At 36.9% G+C, this 25,031-nt stretch overlaps 2 protein-coding genes across 6 annotated transcripts; one reads left to right on the top strand and one right to left on the bottom strand.

Annotated features, from left to right (window-relative positions):
- Positions 1 to 2,766: 2,766 nt before the first annotated feature.
- On the top strand, positions 2,767 to 5,422 carry LOC146161546 (uncharacterized). Its single transcript, XM_083385588.1, has 2 exons — positions 2,767 to 3,607; positions 4,100 to 5,422. Exons 1-2 carry the CDS (start codon positions 2,796 to 2,798, stop codon positions 4,785 to 4,787), a joined length of 1,500 nt encoding a protein of 499 aa, XP_083241714.1. The 5' UTR covers positions 2,767 to 2,795; the 3' UTR covers positions 4,788 to 5,422.
- An 11,487-nt stretch (positions 5,423 to 16,909) lies between these two features.
- On the bottom strand, positions 16,910 to 24,127 carry LOC146161547 (arf-GAP with dual PH domain-containing protein 1-like). Of its 5 annotated transcripts, XM_083384143.1 has the most exons (7): positions 23,944 to 24,076; positions 23,397 to 23,465; positions 22,747 to 22,880; positions 21,618 to 21,709; positions 20,287 to 20,482; positions 19,753 to 19,899; positions 16,910 to 19,093 (listed from the first exon to the last, which is right to left on the bottom strand). In XM_083384143.1, exons 2-7 carry the CDS (start codon positions 23,416 to 23,418, stop codon positions 19,010 to 19,012), a joined length of 675 nt encoding a protein of 224 aa, XP_083240269.1. In that variant the 5' UTR covers positions 23,419 to 23,465; positions 23,944 to 24,076; the 3' UTR covers positions 16,910 to 19,009. The 5 variants fall into 5 exon arrangements, with proteins under 5 accessions (XP_083240269.1, XP_083240270.1, XP_083240271.1 ...); XM_083384144.1 differs by lacking the exon at positions 23,397 to 23,465 and having other exon boundaries at positions 16,910 to 17,678; positions 23,944 to 24,127; XM_083384145.1 differs by lacking the exon at positions 23,397 to 23,465 and having other exon boundaries at positions 16,910 to 18,997; positions 23,944 to 24,127.
- Positions 24,128 to 25,031: the final 904 nt, after the last annotated feature.

Here is a 25,031-nt window from a genome sequence, read left to right on the forward strand (position 1 = left end):
TCAAATAGAATATTTATAGCTTGTTTTTCAATAAGAGAATGATGATGCCTTAGTTTGTGGCGAAATATATTCCTCTTTTAATGACTGCAACTTATAAATGACAGACTATATATCTTTATTTTTACACCTACAGTTTGCCATTGATATAGTTTTCGGTGGTTTTCAAAACGCTACTCAAAGTCTATGTGTGTCAACAAACGAATAACCGTTTAAACCAGTGGTTCTCAACCTTTTTAGGCTTAAGGATATAAATAAATATCGTTACCTATCAGGATTACTTTTAAACATTATTAATTTGACTTTGGTTTGTGTTTTAGTATAAACGTTGCCTGTTCTTTTATTTCCTTAACTTGTTTCTGCAAGCAAAAACAGATATGGGCCGAAAATCACCCGCTCTAACTTATATGTCTTAGATACGAAAAGGGTAGTTTGGTTAAAAGCAAAATTAATTTTAGAATCGTTTTGCAGTCAAAATATTTTATTGATTTATTTCTATTTTTGCAGCTTCAAAACAAAAATTCCATTTCCAGAGACAGTGACAAACTAGCACTTGACGCCTGAAAGCTTTGCCTTCAAGAAACTTTTCAGTCCTTTTTAACTTATGATTCAATCTGGCGACCGAGTTCACGAACGTCATATAAATGAAGCTTCTAGCAATGCCTCCCTGCTTTACAATGGGTGAAACTTTATTTTATACTGGCCTTGCCTCTTCATGTAATACCGCGATAATAAATTAAAATACGGCAAGGTATTTGGGAAATGATCGAGAAATATATTTGATAAATAGAATTTACGTAGATAATGCGTGCAGCCATGTTATTGAATTTTGACGAGGCAACTTGTTTAAAAAGCAAATATAATAATTCTCTTAAAATTATTTAACGCCTATAGTTTGCTATGCTTTTGTCAATTTTACTCGGTAATATTTTACCATGGCTTGGCCCGCATTCAGCTTTATGTTTTGCTTGCTGCGACCATTGGAAAATTTTAATTTGTTTAGGCCTGGTGTTGATATGTTTGATTGAAGTAAAATGCGCAACAGGTGCAAATAGAGAGGCGTACACTGCCCCCAGATTTCGCATTTATATTTGCGGCAGTAAAATATGTTGTTTTGTAACAGTAGTTGGTTATTTTACTAAGTGAAGCCTCTTTCTTAAATGCAAGTCGCACGCGCCAAGTTTTACTAACGCAGCCAACAATAAACGTTGCACGGGCGGGACAATGAAGCGCAGCGTGATGTCAACAGCCACTTAGTCCCTTCGCGAGTTGAGCCAAGGAAGCGATATAAACGAATTCTGTATCGAATTTTTCTGCTGCTAGGTAGGAGTAGATAGCTACAAAGAGCTAAAACGATGACGTTAAAATATTTTAATTTTTTGCCCCCCCAGTCAGAGGCCCCTAGGGGTACAGCCTCATAAACCTCGACATCACACCTTCATACCACTCTACGCCATGTCTGAAAATTTGAATAATAATATAAATAATAATATCAGATATAAGCTTAAGAAAAGAAATATTTTGTTTTCTTTATATAAAAATAAAAATTGCTCGTTAAGTAATAAAGGTTTTATAATGGGTGGGTGGAATAAAATAAAACAAACCAAAATAAGGAATAAAAATAGAAATATTTTTTTCTTCAAAAAAATGCTTATAAACACTTTATGTGGTATGCGCATCAAAAATCAATTTAAAAATAGGCAAAATTTGAGCGAAATAAATTCCAAAAAAATCCTGCCAGAATGACAATGGTAGATTTGGCATCTTATTGTGATTTACTGTCGCTGTAAATTTACACTATGGGCCAGTGCAACGTAGCGTGTCGGGTTTCAATAAAGCATAGCCTATACGTTGGTGCTTTAAAGCTTTTCATCGTTAACCACTTGTGAATTACGAAGGTTTATTGTTATGTACTTTTTGGGTAAGTGTTCGTATAACCCAGTGCGGATTAGCCATTAGGCTACTAAGGCTATATCGGTCCCTTGTAGGCTAATAGCTATACAGACCCAGTACCAGTACAGTACAGTTTTTGCTTAAAAACGAATGACTAAGTCAAGTGTATATATTTTTATTACTTTTTGTAGCTTGGTTTGCAAAATTAAGCCCTTCTCTAGTAAACAGCCTTAGGCCTATAGTACCCTTAATCCGGCATGGGATTACCTGACCCTAAAAAGTACGGCACAGCCTATAGTTTGGAAAGGCAATTTGAGTTTATGGTGCCCTAAAAGGCGTTGCTGGCAGCTCAGGTTCCACACGTGAACTGTTTGACTGTCCTGTCATGCTTTTACAGGGCATATGCTTTTTACCAGGTGCGTATCGTATGTATGTGTATTTGAAATTAATGCTTTTAGAAATTGTGACTCGAAGTTTATGTTAAAAATCTTAAACGCCCAATTCGACTTTAAACAACCGGAAATAAAAACAACGTTTGACTAATTCAAGCCTGACTCGGGCATATATTATTACGGCGTTAATAAGAAGCCTTTCTCCATACTGGAACTGAAAGTAAGCCAGTTCCGCCCACCGAAACCAGGCGTTTGTAGTCTACACAAAAAAAGGTGTTTAAAAAACAAACTATTGCATAAATAAATACAGTCCTCAAAAGTGTGATAGGCCGTCAGTGACTATTTTCCTGATATTTTTTATTCATAACTTGTTTCGATGACAGTACACAAAGATATCCTTTTTTAAACTAAAGGTTACTGCTCATATATACAGTTTATTAATACAATGTTTTGTTTTTGTTGGAATAGGGCTTATGTTATTATATGTGACTTAGTAGTACAATTGCATAAAAGATGTCGTTTCGTGAAGTTTTGGGTTTGAAGGACGTTTTTGGCGACTTAAAATTCAAGCCGTGGTGGGAGTCTTTTCGGTCCTATACCTTAGTAGTCATGACAGCCAGCACTTTGTTCTTCGTCTCTAAGACGAGCGAGGGGCCAGTCGTTTGCCTTCCTTCCAATGTAACCGATCGAAATTCTTGGGGTGCAGCTGAAGCGTCATTCATCAATCAAAACTGCAGGTCGGCCTTAGCCCTTGGCTGGTTGCTGACCAACTTTTGGTGGTTGAGCGCGGTGGCCACGGCCTTGCTGTTCGTCGCCAACAACTTCTGGGAATTTAACACCACGCTGGTGACTGCCATCAGAGAGCTGAGAGCCTTTTACGACGCGTTTGACGAGATCGAATACTGCGAGGAGGAGGTGATGTTCGAGTTGGTCTGCACTCCGGGAGAACTCACCAAGGAGAAAAAGGAAGCTGGGAAAGTCTGGAAAGGATTCTTGTACAACGAAAAGAGCAACGTCGGGTCGTGGTTTCTCCGGAGAAATATCGTATCCTTAGCGACGGCAACCCTTTGCTTTTGTAGCATGCTCAGCCAGTTAATTTGTGTCTTTCACGAGAAGTCCGAGTTCACCTGCACGCCAGAACACAGTGTAAAAAGCTTTGTTTGCGTGTACACGTTGCGCAACGTCATTCTACCCGTCATTGTGACACATTTGGTGATGTCATCAGTTCAGTGCGTCATTTTTTGTCTACTTTTGTACAACGTTCGGAATCCGAACAATTTCGATTTGTTTTTGCGGTATGTTAATCAATCTGGAATTGGAAGAAGGTTAGTTCTATCAAATATTTTGGCATTCATAACAATTTATTCTAAATTCAAATTAATTTCCACTTTGGTAAATTGTTATTTTAAACGCACATTACAATAGTGCTTATATAGTAGGTTAAACTAAACGTCGAGTAATAATATACACCAATAAGTAGAATTGGAACCGAAGGGCATTTTTGCTACATTAGACATTCTACTTTGATGGCACCATATGAATGTATATCATTTACAATAATACAGCGTACTTTGGGTGGCCCTGAAATGCTAAAAAAATGTATAACTTTGGAATATTTTTAATTCAGAAAACAGAAAAGACCACTGCGCTATGGCATGCGCGTAAAAAGTATTATCGAAATCAAAAATTTTGACTTTTATGTGAATAGCCGAGATTTTATCGGGCCTGAAATAGATTGTATATAATCATTAACAACCTAAAAAGCTTTACTCCGTATGTGGCATATTAAAGTTCTAACACTTACTTTGTGTCCGCAGTGGTTCCCACAGCTACTTCGAGACGGTTCGCGTTTATGTCAGAGAAAACCAATCAAAACTTCTCGAGAAAATGGGCAATGAAGACACCCTTGCAACCTTCATTACTGCGATCAAGTGCGATGACAGACAGTTTTTCTACATTTATAAGATAGCTGGAGGTGATCTCGATGCGGTTCTAAGGAAACTGGACGACGAGTTTGCTGACGGCAACAACCCCGATCACGATTTGCAGCGAAAGTACAAGGAAATGAGAGGGAGGCTTACGCGTATCGCAAAGCGAGAAATGTACGAGTCCTACACAAAAGTTGTGAACAAACACGATTTAAACATAGTCAATTCGTCTCTATACGACACAAACATCTTAACAAATTCAAATCATCCGTCAATTTATAATATGGGTAGAAACCAACCAGAATCAGTCGATGATAATCACAATGTTGCATCAGATCCATCATCCACATCACCAAAAAGGGCATTCAAAGTTGAAACGTCGAAATCGTCGGAGACAGTTCCAAAATTACCTGTACAAAATTTGACACCGGAATCATCAATTGCATCAGTGAAAGAATTTCCAGGCGAATCAGTTGGTTTAAGTACGGCTCCACCTCCAGCAACATTAAACCCTTTTCAAAGATCTGAAACAGCAGTTACAGTAGAAACACATGAAGAAGAGAATTCGGTTGGATGAGTGCAAGAAGTGATGGCAGATGATGGGACACCTGAAACACCAACTGATGATGAATTGATAGAATCAAGTTCCATTGAAAAAGACGCATTGTTAAAATAAACTACGTAGAGCTGATGAGCAAAGTTAGATTTCGCCAAAACCCCTAACACTTATTTTACTAAATTGTACTTTAAGCTAATTTATGATGACTCTATGGATGTTTACAGCAGAATCCCTGAAAATTTTAGAATAATGTTTTTTTTATAACGCATCCAGAATATCAAATTCTAGCAAGTGTTTTAATAATTAGTAAACTTTAACTTTTTTTAGATGTAATTTTTTGTAGGGGAATTATAATATATATCTTTAATGGCAGCATTTAATCGCAAAACATTTAGCTAACATAATATTTGTATAATATTATAATAAAAACAATGGGTAAAACAAAGCATTTATTTTAATTCGGTTTTAATTACCCGATATAAAGGGCAGAGTTGAATTCGAATCCGATATTCTATTCTTTAAACATATCCGAGATTATATCACTATTGCTTCACCTGGAGGAAATGTAATTAACTTTGTTATTGTAGTTTGTTATAAACTTACTTTCGTGAATGAGTTCTTGACTTATAGTTGTTTCTGAATAGCCGTTACCCCTCATGTATTAAAAAAATATAAAAATATTACCAACACTAAACGGTTTGCTGCTGTACCTCTTTCTCTAAGCATGCATTTAAATGAGATGATAATCCCTAGTACATCGCGCGAACCGTTAATCAAGTATAGCGGCAATGAATTCTTCAGGACATCTTTCTAAAATGCGAATCAAACGCTATTCAAAAGTTGTTGGGAACGTAGGATAATGTGCATAGGGCTAATATACTTGGCCCCCATAAATGGCTAATAACAAGTTTAAACAAATCACTCGATACGACCGAAGAGAATATCGGTTCGCGGCCGTTACCCATTGAAACGGGATAGTATTGGTACTCGCCCGATCCCCGGGTGGTGTTGAAAGGCGAAAATAATAGGCTTTCTAACGCAAAAGCAAATATTAGGATTCGCTTATACGACAAGAGTAATGACGTAATGTGCTATCGTATGGGATTGCGATACGTTTTGCCTGAAATATCAGGTATCGGTATCAGAATAAAATACTAAGTTTATAACATTATGACCGAAATAGGAAATATGAAGAATAATAACTCAGGGTTCTTCACAGTCGGATTGTTCACGACTTGCGCATAACGTCGCATATCTTTTTAATCCGTGGGATAGCCGGTAACAACGTAAACATGTTAAATAAAATGCGTTTTAACCCTTCAAGAGAGGCGTCAAAAATCGTTACGGCATAAAACAAGTTAGCTTAAAAACCTGCTGTTTGGGCTTAAACCGTTGTGAAAATGTGCAACTGAAATCGAGCCTAGATATACACTCAACAATTGTATATACTTAATGCTACTCATTGCCCTGATGAATATTTTCCGTATAGGTTATGGAAACGTCGATACCTTTATTAATAAATCAATAACCGCCGGAAGACTATCAATTGGTACAATGCCTTGCAGCAACCGTGTACTTACTTACATGCGGAATGCGCCAAAATTTGCGCTAATTTCGTTGAGGCTAAACTTTTAGTTAAGTGAGGCATGATACATTTAGCAGATAAAAATTGCACATTGCCCAATAATGGCATTTATCGCGATGATTTTGGAAGTTGTATGGCTGCTGTACAACAACCTTGCAAAACAATTTAAAGACAAAATGTTCGCCGCGGTTTTAAATGGTTTTGCGACGGCTTATTATTATTAAAGATACTTTGGCGAATAATTGGAAAAAGAATGGTCCACCTAACAATGTCGACTATTACTTTACTGGACAACTACCCTTTTGTTTTAGTGTTGGTTGTCGTCGTCTGTGTACTACAATGGATTCCTACGGTATTGAATTCGTGTCGACAAACTCACCGCCGATACTGTTACCGTGCTACAGAAAACAGAAATAACTGAAGTGCGACTCAGTACGTGTGAGTGTATGTCTGCACCACAAAGTAGCTGTAGAAAGAAGTTTCAAAGAAGTCAGCAAATTAAGGATTTACTTAAACAGTCTAGCTTTATATCTCATGATTAGGGCGATTATTTTTTGACAAAAATGTCAAAATGTGTACGCTAGGTCAAAAGTTTTCTTAAAATTACCAAAAATCACAAAAATATATTACAAAATTAAGAAAAATGTAGAAAGCTTTTTAAATTGTCCTTCAGTTTATCAAAATTCAGTTTTGATATATTGAAGGACAATTCCAAAATTTGACTAAAAATTCAGTCTTGAAATTGCAACCAACAACAGTTTAACTATAGGTCTAGGCCTATTATTTTTCCATTAGAGCAATATGTGATATAGGCGTGCCGGCAGAATTATACATACAGGCCTGGTTTATCGCAATAGGTTCGGCTTGTTTTTATTCAGATAGTCGTGTATCTCTGTTTGGACAAATGTATTAAACAATATATTTTCTAAAAGCATAACTGAGATTTGCCCTTGGGGACATGACCACTTGGTGCCCTCCCCTTCATTTTTTTTTGAGCCAGTGCGACGTAGTGTATCGGGTTTCAATGGAGCATAGACTACAACGTTGTTGTTTAAAGCTTTATATCGTTAACCACTTTATTGGAAATTACCAAGGTATATTGACATAACCATTTTCAGAAAGTATTGGTATAACCTGACCCTAAAATGTACGGCACAGCCTAGTTTGGAAAGGCAAACTAGAGTTTATGGTCCCCAAATGAGATTGCTGGCAGCCCAGGTTCTACATGTGATTGTAGCTGTTTGACTGTCCTACGATACTTTTACAGGGTATATGCCTTTTACATAGTTTAACCAGGAACGTATCGCGTGTATTTGTATTCGAATGGTATTTTTTTTAATTGTGACTTAAAGTTTATGTCAAAAGGGATGTCAAGTGCCAAGTCTGACTTTAAAAACAACTATAAATAAAAGAGGTTTCACCAATTCAAAAGCCTTTAGCGCGCGGCAAATATGGCGTTGGTAAGAATTTCTCCATACCATGCGTTCGTGGGCTACAAAGGCAAAAGTGCTTAAAAACAAACTATTGCATAAATAAATACAGTCCACAAAAGTGTGATAGGCCGTCAGTGACTATTTTCCTGATTTTTAGTTGGAATAGGGTTTATGTTATTATATGCGACTTAGTAGTACAATTGCATAAAAGATGTCGTTTCGTGAAGTTTTGGGTTTGAAGGACGTTTTTGGCGACTTAAAATTTAAGCCGTGGTGGGAGTCTTTTCGGTCCTATACCTTAGTAGTCATGACAGCCAGCACTCTATTCTTCGTCTTTAAGACGAGCGAGGGGCCAGTCGTTTGCCTTCCTTCGAATGTAACCGATCAAAATTCTTGGGGTGCAGCTGAAGCGTCATTCACCAATCAAAACTGCATGTCGACCTTAGCCCTTGGCTGGTTGCTGACCAACTTTTGGTGGTTGAGCGCGGTGGCCACGGCCTTGCTGTTCGTCGCCAACAACTTCTGGGAATTTAACACCACGCTGGTGACTGCCATCAGAGAGCTGAGAGCCTTTTACGACGCGTTCGACGAGATCGAATACTGCGAGGAGGAGGAGGAGGTGATGTTCGAGTTGGTCAGCACTCCGGGAGAACTCACCGAGGAGAAAAAGGAAGCTAGAAAAGTCTGGAAAGGATTCTTGTACAACGAAAAGAGCAACGTCGGGTCGTGGTTTCTCTTAAGAAATGTCGTATCCTTAGCGACGGCAACCCTTTGCTTATGTAGCATGCTGAGCCAGTTGATTTATGTCTTACACGTGAAGTCCGAGTTTATCTGCACGCTAGAACACAGCGTAAAAAACTTTGTTTGCGTGTACACGTTGCGCAGCGTCATCCTACCCGTCATTGTGACGCATTTGATGATGTCATTAGTTCAATGCATCATTTTTTGTCTACTTTTGTATAACATTAGTAATCCGAACAATATCGATTTGTTTTTGCTGTATGTTAATCAATCTGGAATTGGAAGAAGGTTAGTTCTATTAAATATTATGGCATTCATACCAATTTATTCGAAATTCAAATTAATTTCCACTTTGGTAAATTGTTATTATAAACGCAAATTATAATAGTGCCAACTATTGGAACTGAAGTACATATTTCTACATTAAACAGTCTAATTTGATGGCATTTTATAAATCTATATCCAATTACAATAGTACAGCTTTTAATACTGTGTCTAGTATAGTCAGGGGTTAGCGAATCTAAGGCTGTACAGAGCCCGTACACTTTGTGTGGCCCCGAAATGCAGAAAAAATGTATACCTTTGAAATATTTTGGATTATTTTTCGATTTACACCACTGCGTTAGTATATGCGTAAAAAGTGGTATCGAAATCAAAAATTTAGACTTTTATGTGATTTTAATAGCCAAGTTTTTATCGGGCCTGAAATAGATTGTATATAATCATAACAAAACTAAAACGCTTTACTCGTATGTGGCATTTTAAAGTGCTAAAACGTTTAACTTTCCGCAGTAGTTTCCACAGCTACTTCAGGACGGTTCGCGATTATGTCAGAGAAAACCAATCAAAACTTCCCGAGAAAATGGCCCATGAAGACAACCTTGCATCCTTCATTACTGCGATCAAGTGCAATGACAGGCAGTTTTTCCACATTTATAAGCTAGCGGGAGGTGATTTGAATGCGGTTATCAGAAAACTGGACGACAAGTTTGCTGACGGCACCAACCAGAATCCCGATTTACAGCGAAAGTACAACAAAATGAGAGGGAGGCTTACGCGGATCGCAAAACGCGAAATGTACGAGCCCTCCCAAAAAGTATATAAAATACGCTTCTCGAATCTACCAGGCAGAACAAGCATAAGTTATTTTAAGCAAAAAGTGATGGCGGATGATGGGACACCTGAAACACCAACTGATGATGAATTGATAGAATCAAGTTCCATTGAAAAAGACGCATTGTTAAAATAATCTATGTAGAGCTGGTGAGCAAAGTTAGATTTCGCCAAAACCCCTAACACTTATTTTACTAAGTTGTACTTTAAGCTAATTTATGATGACTCTATGGATGTTTACAGCAGAATCCCTGAAAATTTTAGAATAATGGGTTTTTTATAACGCATCCAGAATATCAAATTCTAGCAAATGTTTTAATAATTAGTAAACTTTAACTGTTTTAAATGTAATTTTTTGTAGGGGAATTATAATATATCTTTAATGACAGCATTTAATCGCGAAACATTTAGCTAACATAATATTTGTATAATATTATAATAAAAACAATGGGTAAAACAATGCATTTATTTTAATTCGGTTTAAATTACCCGATATAAAGGGCAGAATTGAATTCGAATCCGATATTCTATTCTTTAAACATACCCAGGATTATATCACTATTGCTTCACCTGGAGGAAATGTAATTAACTTTGTTATTGTAGTTTGTTATATACTTACTTTCGTGAATGAGTTCTTGACTTATAGTTGTTTCTGAATAGCCGTTACTCCTCATGTATTAAAAAAATATAAAAATATTACCAACACTAAACGTTTTGCTGTACCTCTTTTTTTAACATGCATTTAAATGAGATGATAATCGCTAGTACATCGCGCGAATCAAGTATAGCGGCAATGCATTTTTCAGGACATCTTTCTAAAATGCGAATCAAACGCTATTCAAAAGTTGTTGGGAACGTAGGATAATGTGCATAGGGCTAATATACTTGGCCCCCATAAATGGCTAATAACAAGTTTAAACAAATCACTCGATACAACCGAAGAGAATATCGGTTCGCGGCCGTTACCCATTGAAACGGGATAGTATTGGTACTCGCCCGATCCCCGGGTGGTATTGAAACGCGAAAATAATAGGCTTTCTAACGCAAAAGTAAATATTAGGCTAAAATCCTAAAAATCGTTACCAATGGACTATCAAATTCGCTTATACGACAAGAGTAATGACGTAATTTGTTATCGTATGGGATTGCGATACGTTTTGCCTGAAATATCAGGTATCGGCATCACAATAAAATACTAAGTTTATAACATTATGACCAAAATAGGAAATATGAAGATTAATAACTCAGGGTTCTTCACAGTCGGATTGTTCGCGACTTGCGCATAACGTCGCACATCTTTTTAATCCGTGGGATAGCCGGTAACAACGTAAACATCTTAAATAAAATGCGTTTTCACCCTTCAAGAGAGGCGTCAAAAATCGTTACGGCATAAAACAAGTTAGCTTAAAAACCTGCTGTTTGGGCTTAAACCGTTGTGAAAATGTGCAACTGAGAACGAGTCTAGATATACACTCAACAAGGGTATATACTTAATGCTAGTCATTGCCCTGGTGAATATTTACCGTATAGGTTATGGAAACGTCGATACCTTTATTAATAAACCAATAACCGCCGGAAGACTACTTTTATAATAACTTGCAGCAACCGTGTATTCATACTTACATGCGGAAAGCGCCAAAATTTGCGCTAATTTCGTTTGTTGAGGCTAAACTTTTAGTTAAGTGAGGCATGATACATTCAGCAGATAAAAATAATTGCACATTGCCCAATAATGACATTTATCGTGATGATTTTGGAAGTTGTATGGCTGCTGTACAACAACCTTGTAAAACAATTTAAAGACAAAATGTTCTCCGCGGTTTTAAATGGTTTTGCAACGGCTTATTATTATTAAAGATACTTTGGCGAATAATTGGAAAAAGAATGGTCACCTAACAATGTCGACTATTACTTTTTTGGACGACGTTCCTTTTGTTTTAGTGTTGATTGTTTCTGTGTACTACAATGGATTCCTACGGTATTGAATTCGTGTCGACAACCTAACCGACGATACTGTTACCGAGCTACAGAACACAGAAATAACAGAGGTTCGACTTTGTACGTGTGCGTGTCTGTGTCCGCGCCAGAAAGCAGCTGTAGAAAAAAATTGCAAAGAAGTGAGCAAATTAAGGAACAGTTTAGATTTATATCTCATGATTAGGGCGATTATTTTTTGACAAAAAAGTCAAAATTTGTACGTTAGGTCAATTTTTTTCTTAAAATTTCCAAATATCACAAAAACATTTTACAAAATTAAGAGAAAATGTAGAAAGCTTTTTTAAATTGTGCTTCAGTTTATCAAAATTCAGTTTCGATATATTAAAAAGCAATTTTAAAATTTGATAAAAAATTAAGTTTTAAAATTACATCCAACAACAGTTTAAATTTATGTTTCCATTAGAGCAATATGTGATATACGCGAGCCGGCAGAATTATATATGCTGGCCTGGTTTATCCCAATGGGTTCAGCTTGTTTTTATTTAGTTAGTCGTGTATCTCGGATTTGGAAAAATGTATTGAACAATATAGTTTTTAAAACCATAACTGAGATTTGCCCTTGGGTGGGGACATGACCACTTAGTGCCCCTCTCCTCCATTTTCGCGACATTTAGTCTAATTAAAAAACAGATTTTCTGTTATTTAAAATTTTCCCCCCAAAAAAAACAGATAGGCCAAATTGCAATTCAATTGTTGATTGTAAGTCTATCCTCACAATTAATAACAGCGAACATTAAAAATGATGCTTAACTTAACACAAACATGTAATATAATAAACAAAAAAGCTGCTAAAAAGATTATATGTGGACACTTAAAAGTAGTATTCACTAGTTATTTCACACCAAAGCAAAGCAGGCCCACCCTTGCTTTGGGGCCCCTGTGCGCTGAACCTGCTGAACCGGTTATGGTTAATTTGGTTATTGCCCTGGTTTCGAGTTGGTGTTGCAAGTGTCTCCCATGTTTACAAAACAACCAACAAACGAGAATTTGATTCAAAATGTCGACGTTAAATGCGTTTTGTTAACTTAACCATAACAAAATTGTGTACTAAAAGGTATACCAAACTATATTAAAGAAACCTGTCATTTCGATTGCCGGAACGTTAATATGTCGTACCGCAAAGTTCTGGGATGGCGGGACGTGTTTGGCGACTTAAACTTCAAGCCGTGGTGGGAGTATTTCCGTTCGTACACCCTGGTCGTTATGTCGGCCGGCACCCTCTTCTACGCCTACTCTTCGAGCGGGGGACCTGTCGTTTGTGTTCCTTTGACAAACACGTGTAACAGGACCACTACGTTCAGCACCGCCGAGAGCACGTTCACCACCAACAAGTGCATTTTGAGTTTTGGCCTTGGCTGGCTGCTGACAAACTACTGGTGGCTGAGCGCGCTGGCCACAGCCTCGCTCTTCGTCGCCAATAACTTCTGGGAGTACAACACCACGCTGGTTACCGCCATCCGTGAGCTAAAGGCCTTTTACGACGCGTTCGATGAGATCGACTACTACGAGGAGAAGGTGATGTTCGATTTGGTCAGCACTCCTGGGGAACTTACAGAGGAGAAGAAAAAAGCAGGCGATGTGTGGAAAGGATTTTTGTACAACGAGAAGAGCAACGTCGGGCGGTGGTTTTGTTTGCGAAATATAGTATCCTTGCTGGTGGCTGCCGCTTGCTTCGGCGGCATGATCAGTCAGTTTTTGTTCGTTTTGGGCGCTGAGCCCGAGTTCGATTGCAAGCTGGAACGGCCTCGTGGTACTTTCGAGTGTCTGAACACAGTGCACAGCACTTTTCTGCCCGTCATTGCCATTAACATCCTGATGTCGTTCGCCCAATGCCTGATTTTTATCACACTGTTGTGCAAAATTCGGAAGCCAAACAGCATCGATTTGTTTCTGCAGTACGTTAACCAATCGGGAGTTGGAAAAAGGTTGGTAATTTATCAAAAAAGAAAGGTTGACCTTTGTTGTTTGCAGTTTACTCACACTGCTTTAATTTGCTTAATTTTGACCATAATTATTTTTAAATCGATGTTGTAATTTATAACCTGGTCAACACGGCATTTGATTTTCCAGTGTCAATTCGACCGTTAAAGACAGAATGTAGCTCAACTTTGATGATAAACTTTTATTTTTAACTTTTATTATGTAACGCGAAAACAAAAATATATCCTCCATAAATTTGGTTTATGTGAGTGAAGCTGTAGATGTAGATTTCCATTGTGTTCTTTCTAGCGGTTCGCACCGAAGCTTCGAGAAGGTTCGCAAGTACGTCCGCGAGCGAAAGCAGCAGCTCCTCATGGAAATGGGAAGCCCAGCAGAGCTGATGCAGTTCTTCAAGGCGATCGAGTTGGAAGACGAGGAATTCTTTCAGATTTACAAACTGGCTGCCAAGGACTACAAGGAAGTACTGGGCAAGCTTAAGGCTGAGTTCGTGCGCGGGCAAAAACAAGACGTCGAGTTGCGGGAAAATTTCGAGAGAATGAAGGGAAGGCTGACGCAAATCGCCAAAAGCAAGACGTACACTTTGAGCGCTTCTGCGGTGGAGCGACCCGCAAGGCCACCGCACCTCATACCGCCAGCCAGTGCCACTTTAAACAGGAAGGGCGCGTTCTCGTTCTAAATTTGCATTAGACAGTTCAAACAGAAACCACAAAGGTTATAAAAAAGATGTAAAACAACTTTATCCAAAAAGACCAGAATACCTTAGTTACGCAAATGCATCATCAGTTCTGCTTACGGTGGGCTTTTAAGTTGATTTAATCATTTTCTACTGTAACATGATAAAAATATTTTTCTTAAAGAGCAAGGATCTAGCCTGAACTGCCATTGTTATGTTTAGCTTATATCTGATTCCAAGCTAAGCTGTGTATTGCGTCGCGGATTAGCCATTAGTCTACCTACAGTCTTATGCCCTGGAAAAATTTCAGTCCTCATTCTTTAAGGGTAATTTTTTGTAGGCTAATAGCTGTACAAACCCAGTACCAGTACAGTACATTTTTTTCTTAAGAACGAAAGACTAAGTTGAGTGCATATATGTTTACTACTTTTTGTAGCTTGGTTTGCAAAGTTGTGCCCTTACCTAGTAAACAGCCTTAGGCATATAGTACCCTTAGTCCGGCATGGGATTACCTGACTCTAAGAAGTACGGCACAGCCTATAGGCAATTCGAGTTTATGGTGTCCCAAATCAGGGGTCCGCAAATACTTAATACTTTTTGGTGCGACCCAAAATTGCTAGTACCGAGGTCTCGCGACCCAAATACTTCGAGTTGTTTTTAATGCAATAGCTTTGCTAAAAAAACAGTAACTTATTGTGTTTCTATTTATTAAGACAAACCTGTGTTATGCGTTTTGTTAATTTTAAAAGAGAAGGGGTTCTGTAACACAACTGAAAAGATGCCTTGAGTTTTACTACTTGTGTTGTCTTATTTGGATGACTAATATGATTTAGCAATCAATATTGTGTTTTTGGAAACCCTTTCAACACCCGTCCGCTACTTAGCTTAAGGCAATAATTACTGGCAAGGTGTGTAATGATTTTTTGGTGCAACTCACCAAAAATGCCCGACGTCTCGCAATCGTTTTAGGAAACTCAACATTATAAGCACAACAAGGCGCGGATCTAAAGATTTTTCAGGGGACAATATAATTTTAAGACTGAAATCTGCAACCTTTACCAAGTCCGGGCTAAACCAAACTCAGCAAGTTCTCGGCGGGTCGTTTTAAATTTCGACTAACATTTTTATTGTAAAAACGTGTGGCCTTTAAGAACTTTAATATAATAACTTTTATTCAGTGATAGACCTAAATGTTTTGATTGTTTGGTTTAAATTGGAAAACCTTTCAATTATTAGGAGACGTGACGCATTTGGCACACACAAAATTAAGAATGAACACATTTCTTGTACTCTTTTTGTTAATGTTCATCGTAAAAAGAATACATCAGCAAATTTATTTGGAGAAAATTGGATTTTAGAGGGTTTCATGCTAGGAAAAAAACCTACTTATAGTTGTCATGCGCACGTCACCTTTGGTCTGAGAAGACTCCATCAAAACGCAAATATAGTTCAAAGTCAAATGCATTTTCGTATAGTTTAAACAGTTAAAAATGTGGGACATGGTCTTGTGTACAGTTTGTAAACAAGTTTGCGGGTCGGATGGTTTTCACTGGAGGGCTGTATCCGGCCCGCGGCCGAAGGTTGCCGTCCTCTGTATTAAGACATGACGTAACAAAATTAAACCAAAATGTGACATGTTAACACAAGGTCGTTAAACACCCTGCTTTGTCCAGCCTAACTCAATGCGCCAAGCGCTTGATATCGCTAAAGTCCGTGAAAAACTGCATAACCTGGTTAAGTAGTTTATGTTAGCAAAGAAATTAATACTAGTAGAGACCATAATTAGTGCTAATAACATATCGCGTTTACTAAAATAAATAAAACTGCATACTTTAATTTTAAGAGAACAACGTGCTCACGACGCTTTCGTTACAGAAAACGGACTGAAAAGAGTTCTAAAAAACACTAACTAGGAAGTAAACCAAGATTCCTGGCTCAGCAGATCAGTTTGGTTTGGTAATGGCCAAAATAGTGTTGGATTTCCAGTGTTACTTTTCATCACATGGATCGAACGAAGGTCTCACGATATTTTACGGTTCTTGGTGTATATATTTCGCGTGACAATTCTAGTCGCACTTAAAGTAAGACGGCTCTTCATGGAAACAATTAAAACACTTACCAAATATAGGCCGCTTTAAAAATATATCAAGGCTTTCGCGACCCAAACTTAATGGTCCCGCGACCCAAATTTGGGTCGCGACCCCGTATTTGCAGACCCCTGTCCTAAATGACGTTGCTGGCAGCTCAGGTTCTACACGTGAACTGTTTGACTGTCCTGTCATGCTTTCACAGGGCATATGCTTTTTACCAGGTGCGTATCGTATGTATGTGTATTTGAAATTAATGCTTTTAGAAATTGTGACTCGAAGTTTATGTTAAAAATCTTAAACGCCCAATTCGACTTCATTAAACAACCGGAAATAAAAACAACGTTTGACTAATTCAAGCCTGACTCGAACATATATTATTACGGCGTGAATAAGAAGCCTTTCTCCATACTGGAACTGAAAGTAAGCCAGTTCCGCCCACCGAAACGAGGCGTTTGTAGTCTACACAAAAAAAGGTGTTTAAAAAACAAACTATTGCATAAATAAATACAGTCCACAAAAGTGTGATAGTCTGATAGGCCGTCAGTGACTATTTTCATGATATTTTTTATTCATAACTTGTTTCGATGACAGTACACAAATATATCCTTTTTCAAACCAAAGGTTACTGCTCATATATACAGTTTATTAATACAATGTTTTGTTTATGTTGGAATAGGGCTTATGTTATTAGATGTGACTTAGTAGTACAATTGCAAAAAAGATGTCGTTTCGTGAAGTTTTGGGTTTGAAAGACGTTTTTAGCGACTTGAAATTCAAGCCGTGGTGGGAGTCCTTTCGGACCTATACCTTAGTAGTCAAGGCAGCCAGCACTCTATTCTTCGTCTTCAAGACGAGCGAGGGGCCAGTCGTTTGCCTTCCTTCGAATGTAACCGATCAAAATTCTTGGGGTGCAGCTGAAGCATCATTCACCAATCACAACTGCTTGTCGGCCTTAGCCCTTGGCTGGTTGCTGACCAACTTTTGGTGGTTGAGCGCGGTGGCCACGGCCTTGCTGTTCGTCGCCAACAACTTCTGGGAATTTAACACCACGCTGGTGACTGCCATCAGAGAGCTGAGAGCCTTTTACGACGCGTTCGACGAGATCGAATACTGCGAGGAGGAGGTGATGTTCGAGTTGGTCAGCACTTCGGGAGAACCCACCGAGGAGAGAAAGGCAGCTGGAAAAGTCTGGAACGGATTCTTGTACAACGAAAAGAGCAACGTCGGGTCGTGGTTTCTCTTAAGAAATGTCCTATCCTTAGCGACGGCAACCCTTTACTTCTGTAGCATGCTGAGCCAGTTGATTTATGTCTTTCACGTGAAGTCCGAGTTCACCTGCACGCCGGAACACAGCGTAAAAAGCTTTGTTTGCGTGTACACGTTGCGCAACGTGATTCTACCCGTCATTGTGACACATTTGGTGATGTCATCAGTTCAGTGCGTCATTTTTTGTCTACTTTTGTACAACGTTCGAAATCCGAACAACATAGATTTGTTTTTGCTGTATGTTAATCAATCAGGAATTGGAAGAAGGTTAGTTCTATCAAATATTTTGCCATTCATACCAATTTATTCGAAATTAAAATTAATTTTCCATTTGGTAAGTCGTTATTTTAAACGCAAATTATAATAGTGGTTATATTACCGGTTAAACTAAACATAGAGTAATAATATGCAACAATAAGCACCAAATACTGGAACTGAAGTACATATAGTTCCACATTAAACAGTCTAATTTGATGGCATTTTATAAATCTATATCGAATTACAATAATACAGCTTTTAATACTGTGTCTAGCAGTCAGGGCTTAGCGAATATAAGGCTGCACAGAGCCCGTATACTATGTGTGGTCCCGAAATGCAGAAAAAATGTATACCTTTGAAATATTTTGGATTATTTTTGGATTTACACCATTGCGTTGACATGTGCGTAAAAATTATCGAAATCAAAATTTAGACTTTTTTGTGATTTTAATAGCCTAGTTTTTATCGGGACTGAAATAGATTGTATATAATCATAAACAACCTAAAACGCTTTACTCGTATGTGGCATTTTAAAGTGCTAACATGTTTACTTTGTGTACGCAGTGATTCCCACAGCTACTTCGAGACGGTTCGCGTTTATGTCAGGGAAAACCAATCAAAACTTCTCGAGAAAATGGGGGATGAAGACAACCTTGCATCCTTCATTACTGCGATCAAGTGCGATGACAGACAGTTTTTCCACATTTATAAGCTAGCTGGAGGTGATTTGGATGCGGTTCTAAGGAAACTGGACGACGAGTTTGCTGACGGCAACAACCCCGATCACGATTTGCAGCAAAAGTACAAGGAAATGAGAGGGAGGCTTACGCGTATCGCAAAGCGCGAAATGTACGAGTCCTACACACAAGTTGTGAACAAAAGCGGTTTAATTATAATCGATTCGAGTCTAAAAGACACAAACATCATTACGAATTCAACTAATCCGGCAATTTATAATATGTATAAAAACCGACGGAAATTGATCGGTGATAATCACACAGTTCCAAAAAGGCCTGTACAATATTTGACGCCGGATTCACCAATTGCATCACTCAACAAATTTCCAGGTGAATCAGTTGGGGTTTCAAGTACGGCTCCAGATCCAGCAACATTAAACCCTTTTAAAAGATCTGAAACAGCAGTTACAGTAGAAACACACGAAGGAGGGAATACGGTTGGATCACTGCAGAAAATATTAGCAGATGATGGAGAACCTGAAACACCAACTGATGATCATTTGACAGAATCAAGTTCCATTGAAGACCCATTGTTAAAATAAACTGTGTAGAGTTGGTTAGAAGAGTTAAATTTCGCCAAAACCCCTAAAACGTATTTTAATAAGTTATACTTTAAGCTAATTTATAACGACTACAGGCATGTTTACAGCAGAATCCCTGGAAATTCTAAAATATTAGGTTTTGAATCTAGAATAAAGCATCCAGAATATAGAATCCTAGCAAGTGCTTTAATAAATATTAAACTTCAACGTTTGTAGGGGAACTATAATATATTGTATAATGACAGCAATTACTCGCAAAACAATTAGCTAACATAATGTTTGTATTATAATAAAAACATATAATAGGTAAAACTAAGCATTTATATCGGTTTCAATTACTCGATATAGACGGCAGTATTGAATTCGAATCCGATATTCTATTCTTCAAACATACCCAGGATTATCTCCCTATTGCTTAACCTGGAGAAAATGCGATTGAACGCTGTTATTTTACGCTGTTATAGACTTCCTTTCGTGAATGAGTTCTTGATTTATAGTTGTTTCTGTGATTAACCATTACCCCTCATGTATTTAAAAATATAAAAATATTACCAACACTTCAAGTTTTAGTAAATTAAAGAATAATATACTATGAGAAAATCTTACCTTTCCCTCTTCTGTGTAAAGGTAGATTTGTCTTGTTAAATTATCCGTCATGAAAGCAAATTGAAGTCCATTGGGATGACTTATTTTATCTGGCGCCAGCGACACACTTAGTGATGACAACGCAATAGTTTGCTTAGGTTCTTTCGCCTGCAAATAATTTAGTTTAAAGAAGTTAAGATCCAAGCTATAAAAAAGCATTATTTAAAATAAATTCCCTAACAACATAAATTTATAAGAGTTTGTTAGAGAACATGCTTAAAAAATCGATAGTACAAATTATAAATTTCATGGAATAAATATAGCTAGTAGAAAAAAAATTAAAATTTGAAATTTAAGTATGAACAAGAATTGTATATACATTAGTTTAGTAGACTCTGTAAAGTATGTTACACATTACTACACCCATGACAAATAGTCGTTTATCTACTGCAATTTTGATTTTGACATGGTAAAAAAGTAAGTGATACTATACTATGAACAGCTCACGTGGCAACAAATATTGCTATAGACAAACAGTTAAATTTTTTCTCTTACATCTTGCTTAACAAAGTATTTCACCGTCCCCTCATTGGCGTCTAGGACGAAGCGCCTTGGTTTGAATTGCTTGTCCTCCTTTCCCCGTTTCCACAGCATCCCTGTTTTGCTGCCGGTCTCGTAGTGCGCCGTGCCGCCGGCCAGTTCGAACTCTTTGCGTTCGTACTTGGCGTGAATGAAATGTTCTTTGTGCACCCTGAACAAACACCAAAATTAAGTTCTGTGCCCTGAGAGTGGTAAACTGTGAGTGCTAGAATAAATTACTCAGTATGCTAAAAAAACAGTATGTGTCACAGTATGCTAAAAAAACAGTATGTGAAAACCAGTATGTGCAAACTGCCTTATTGAGCAGTTTGGGAATCCAACACGCAAGGATAGAGCAAGTACAGTATTGAGTTGTAAAGCTCTATCAATATTTTACAATAGTGAATTTTAATAAACAGGTAGAAGTGTCATTTTGCACATGGGGGCCTCTGTTTCACTGAGCCTTGTTTTAGTGACAGAAAATAATTTTTTTAAATCGCCTGATATGATCAATAAGGCCGCTTTTACCCTTAAATGGAAAAATATATATAAACAATGCATTTGATAATAATGAAAAGTATATATACCAAAATATTTAACTTTAAAAAAGACCCGAGATGGGAAAAAATATTGAACAAAGGGTTGGCAATGAATCCAAATTTGCATTCGCCAGGTAACGAAATAACACTCGCCATCCACATGTTTCTCATGGCAGATTTCCTTACTTAGTCTATTTTTTTACCAATAAATGCCTGCTTATTTTGGTTTGTATTAGGAGTTGTGAAACAGAAAATTGGTGCATTTATTTAAATTTTTGAAATAAAGACCAATGAAATCACTCGTAACATTTAAGTTCTACACTTACTGAGTAATTAATAGGAAAGTCTCACCATTTTGCTGAAAAAGAAATTTGGCGAAATAGTTAGTTTTACAAGCATCTTATTCATTTAATAGATTTTTCCTATAAGAGATTTATTATAGGAATTGAATGCTTGCAAAATAAACAATTTCTATACCCACTTTCAAGACCACCTCAACAGCAAAATACTGAAGGCATAGGATACTTCATAATCTGCTATGTGCTTTTCGATGCCTTGTTGTAGTTGTAAAGCGTGAAATGTTCGCTGTTTCACAAAATATTTAACCTTCAGTCTGACAACAACTAATTTTCCTCCTAAAGGCACTCGCCTGTAGCGCATTGTACTCGCATTGACAAGTGCAAAATTCCAACCCTGGAGCATAACTGCATCACCCTAGATGCCACCTAAAAACAATAAAAAGTATTCGTAAATTTATAGATAACTTACTGTGGATCGGTGGGAGTTGGTTTCTTGTAATAAATAGGAATGTGTTTTTCAAGGATGGCATTCACTTTTTTGTTTCCATTATCAGCCATGTTCTAAAAAAGTAAATACCAAATAAATTTTGGAAAAAAGTGTGACAAGTGATAATTTTACACAAAAAAGGACACACAGACCACATTAATACCCAGTTAAACTGACTGACAGCTTGCTTGTAAGGTCTTGTTGTCAAGACCCTTTTAGACTGAATCATCATTATTTTGATTAATGGTCTTGTGGTCAGTTTATTAGCAGGCATTAAGGGTCTGTGCAACTCGTATAACCCGAGCCTTCAACAATTTTAATGGGATTAGCTAATAAAGCAGGGGTTCTTAACCAGGGGTGCGTGTACCCCTTGGGGGTATGAAGAACCATAGAAGGGGGTACGACATGCAGTGTGAAATTATGCGCTTTTTAGGCATATTTGCGAAGAATGTGTAATTTACGAAAAGCAACAACAAAAAATCCATTAGTGAATTGACTGATTGTTTGTGTGTTGAAAATATTGTTGAACTTACAAGATGTTTTTAATTCATGCATTCAACACGTAATTTATAAATACACGAGTTTTATTCCTATTATTACAATTTTATTTACTTAGGCTATGTTGACCATCGTAGACGGTGGGTACGAGAAAATTTCATGAAAGCTCAAAGGGTTTGAGCGCTTAAATGGTTAAGAAACACTGTAATAAAGTGTTATAATAGTAACTGGCAGATATGGTTATCACTACAACCCACCCTGTTTAATTTTGTACTTGATATTGTGATTTTTGAGTGCTTCTTTTAGTTAGGATGAGATTTTTTAACAAGAAAATAATTATTGATTTTAAAACTTTAGTGTTTTTTAAGTTACATGTTGCGATTTCCCTAGGCTTTTTGCAGATGCTTTATAGTCTTTAAAATCGTTTTACCAGACTTAAGTTTTGGAATGACAAATCATTTTTTTTTTTGTTAACCCAAAAGTCACGAATGGACTTTTCCCCAGACCTTTTTTACTGGAACTTACAATGTACAAACGTAGAACCACACATAAACACACACACACAATTTAAACACATATGCATTAAAATAAATAACAAATTTAATGTTCTAACCTGTACTGCATCATCTGCCCATTGGTCGAGTCTACAGGATTTTACCCGGCTGATGTGTGTTCCCAGCATGCGGTGGATTCCCGAACAACTGACACAAATGAAAACTCCAATATTGCTTGAAGCCCATTCTGGTTCTAACAGGTTGAAACACAATATATATAAATAAATAAAAAACAAAACGTAGGTTCCAGTGCATTTTTAAACATAAAGAAAATGCCAATATGAAATAGCAGCACTTTTGGGGTGATTTTGCAACCCTGGGCTCTATTAACTTACTAATTTACTGTTAGCACACCACACAATATTTCCATATAATCTTGCTAGATGATAATTGTGAAAGATCATTATGGTTAGAAACAGATGAGAAGGATAAAAGTGCAAAAAAACAAGATGCAACATTATTTATAAAATAACTAATTATTAACTGCTGGTAAGTTTAGTCAAACTGGATTTGTTTTAGCAACGCCTGCTAAATTTATTGTTTTAACTATAAAAGTCACTTTATAACTGTGCATCTTGTTTGTTCTTTGTTGGCTGAAACAAGGTATAAGAAACACAAAATAAATAAACTTAACAAAATCATGGTTCTGCTATCAATATCTTTAAATATATAGAGTATACAAATTACAATAAATTTATAAATATTTTACCTTTTATAAAATCTAGGCACATGCAAGCCAAAGTAACACAATTGCTTTGCCTGTTTGATCAGCAGGAAGCTACAAGCAATGAAACAAATAATAAATATATTTTTTCATGAACAACACCAAATATTCTATGCATAGGCATACATACAAGTATACAAAACGTCAATTGCACTTCACACCTCAAGCAGTTGTCAAAATAATAAAATTTAAAATATATATGCCATTGTGGGTGACAAAATTTGCTTTATGCCAGAAATCACTTTTGTTTCAAAGTGGCAATTGAAATTGGATTTAAATTTGAAAACAAAAAAACCTAATCACATGCAGCACACACCAAACTATCTACTATGGAAATGTGAAAAAAGCCAGCAATTAATTTATGGAGGTATCAAGCAATCATTTTATACAGGTGTTGAAAATATGTACAAGTGAGATTACTACCAGCTTAATGAAATAAAAACAAAATGATTTTTACACAGCATAGGGTTATGCATTGCAAAGTAACTAAAAAACAGATAAGTAACATAAAATTGAACTCAAGTTGGCTTACTTTCTAGGGAGCAATCTGCACAGATATCATTGCCAGGAATCTGCAATAATTCCATTAAAATTCTCTTGTTTCTTTCCCCCATGTTTCTTTTCACAGTGGAACTTTACGACTTGAAAACTTGAATTAAATTTCATGCAGCTGTTAGTGATGCATCAGTTACTAGCACCCATTAAATGTTAAGTCCAGCATCTACAAAATATAAAATTGTGTTGAATATAGGATTCTCAGCTTAAATCTTACATACTGACCTTTCCTAATGATAGCTAAACCTTACTTTGCATATAGTTAAGCATTGTTGTATTTTTAATAGCAACTATACTAAAATATTTTTAATATGAAATGCTAGATATAAACGGTAACGATAAAAAAGTAGGTGTACAAACTAATTTTTTTGCAATTTACGGAAATGTATAAAAGGAAAACAAATCGAAGTGCGGCACTGCCTAAACTCCAGATTGGAAACTTTGGATTTTGTGCCCTGGGAAGACGATTTCGCAGCTTGAATTTGAGTGGCTGTAAAAACATTTCTGACCAGATTTTGCGCTGCTGTAATAAGTTATTTGCAAAAACTTGCACAGCTGAAATTATACTGAAAATCGCCAACGCAAAGAATTTTTGCGTGATTAAGCGATTTTTCGTGTCTGACAGCATTTTACGCTGATTTTACATAAAATGCACGGTTTGCTTGCGGCTGAGTGGCAAACTGTGCGGGGGATTCATCCAGGCCTTACTTTCCAACCTGTCCTTAGCTGCATAGTAAAGGTAAAATCAAATTAATGCAAGACTTTTTGACAACACACATATCAGAAATAAATGCCCAACATAAGTTGAAACATTAACATAAACCTTGTGAACATCAAAATTCTGACAAAACATCTGAGAAAATAAAACTCATCCTACAATATAACTTAAAATCTAAATCATTTATTTTATGCAAGCAACTCTATAACAGCTTCACAAATTTTGGCAGATACTTTATTACAGCACTGGTCTAGAACCCTAACTAAGCGTTCCAACAATTTTTAAATCAACGCACAATATTTGGGCCTATTTTAAGGTAAAGGGTTAGCAACTTAGCAGTTGGATGG

Source organism: Ascidiella aspersa, chromosome 3, assembly GCF_963924565.1.
Source record: "Ascidiella aspersa chromosome 3, kaAscAspe10.2, whole genome shotgun sequence".
Lineage (NCBI taxonomy): Eukaryota > Metazoa > Chordata > Ascidiacea > Phlebobranchia > Ascidiidae > Ascidiella > Ascidiella aspersa.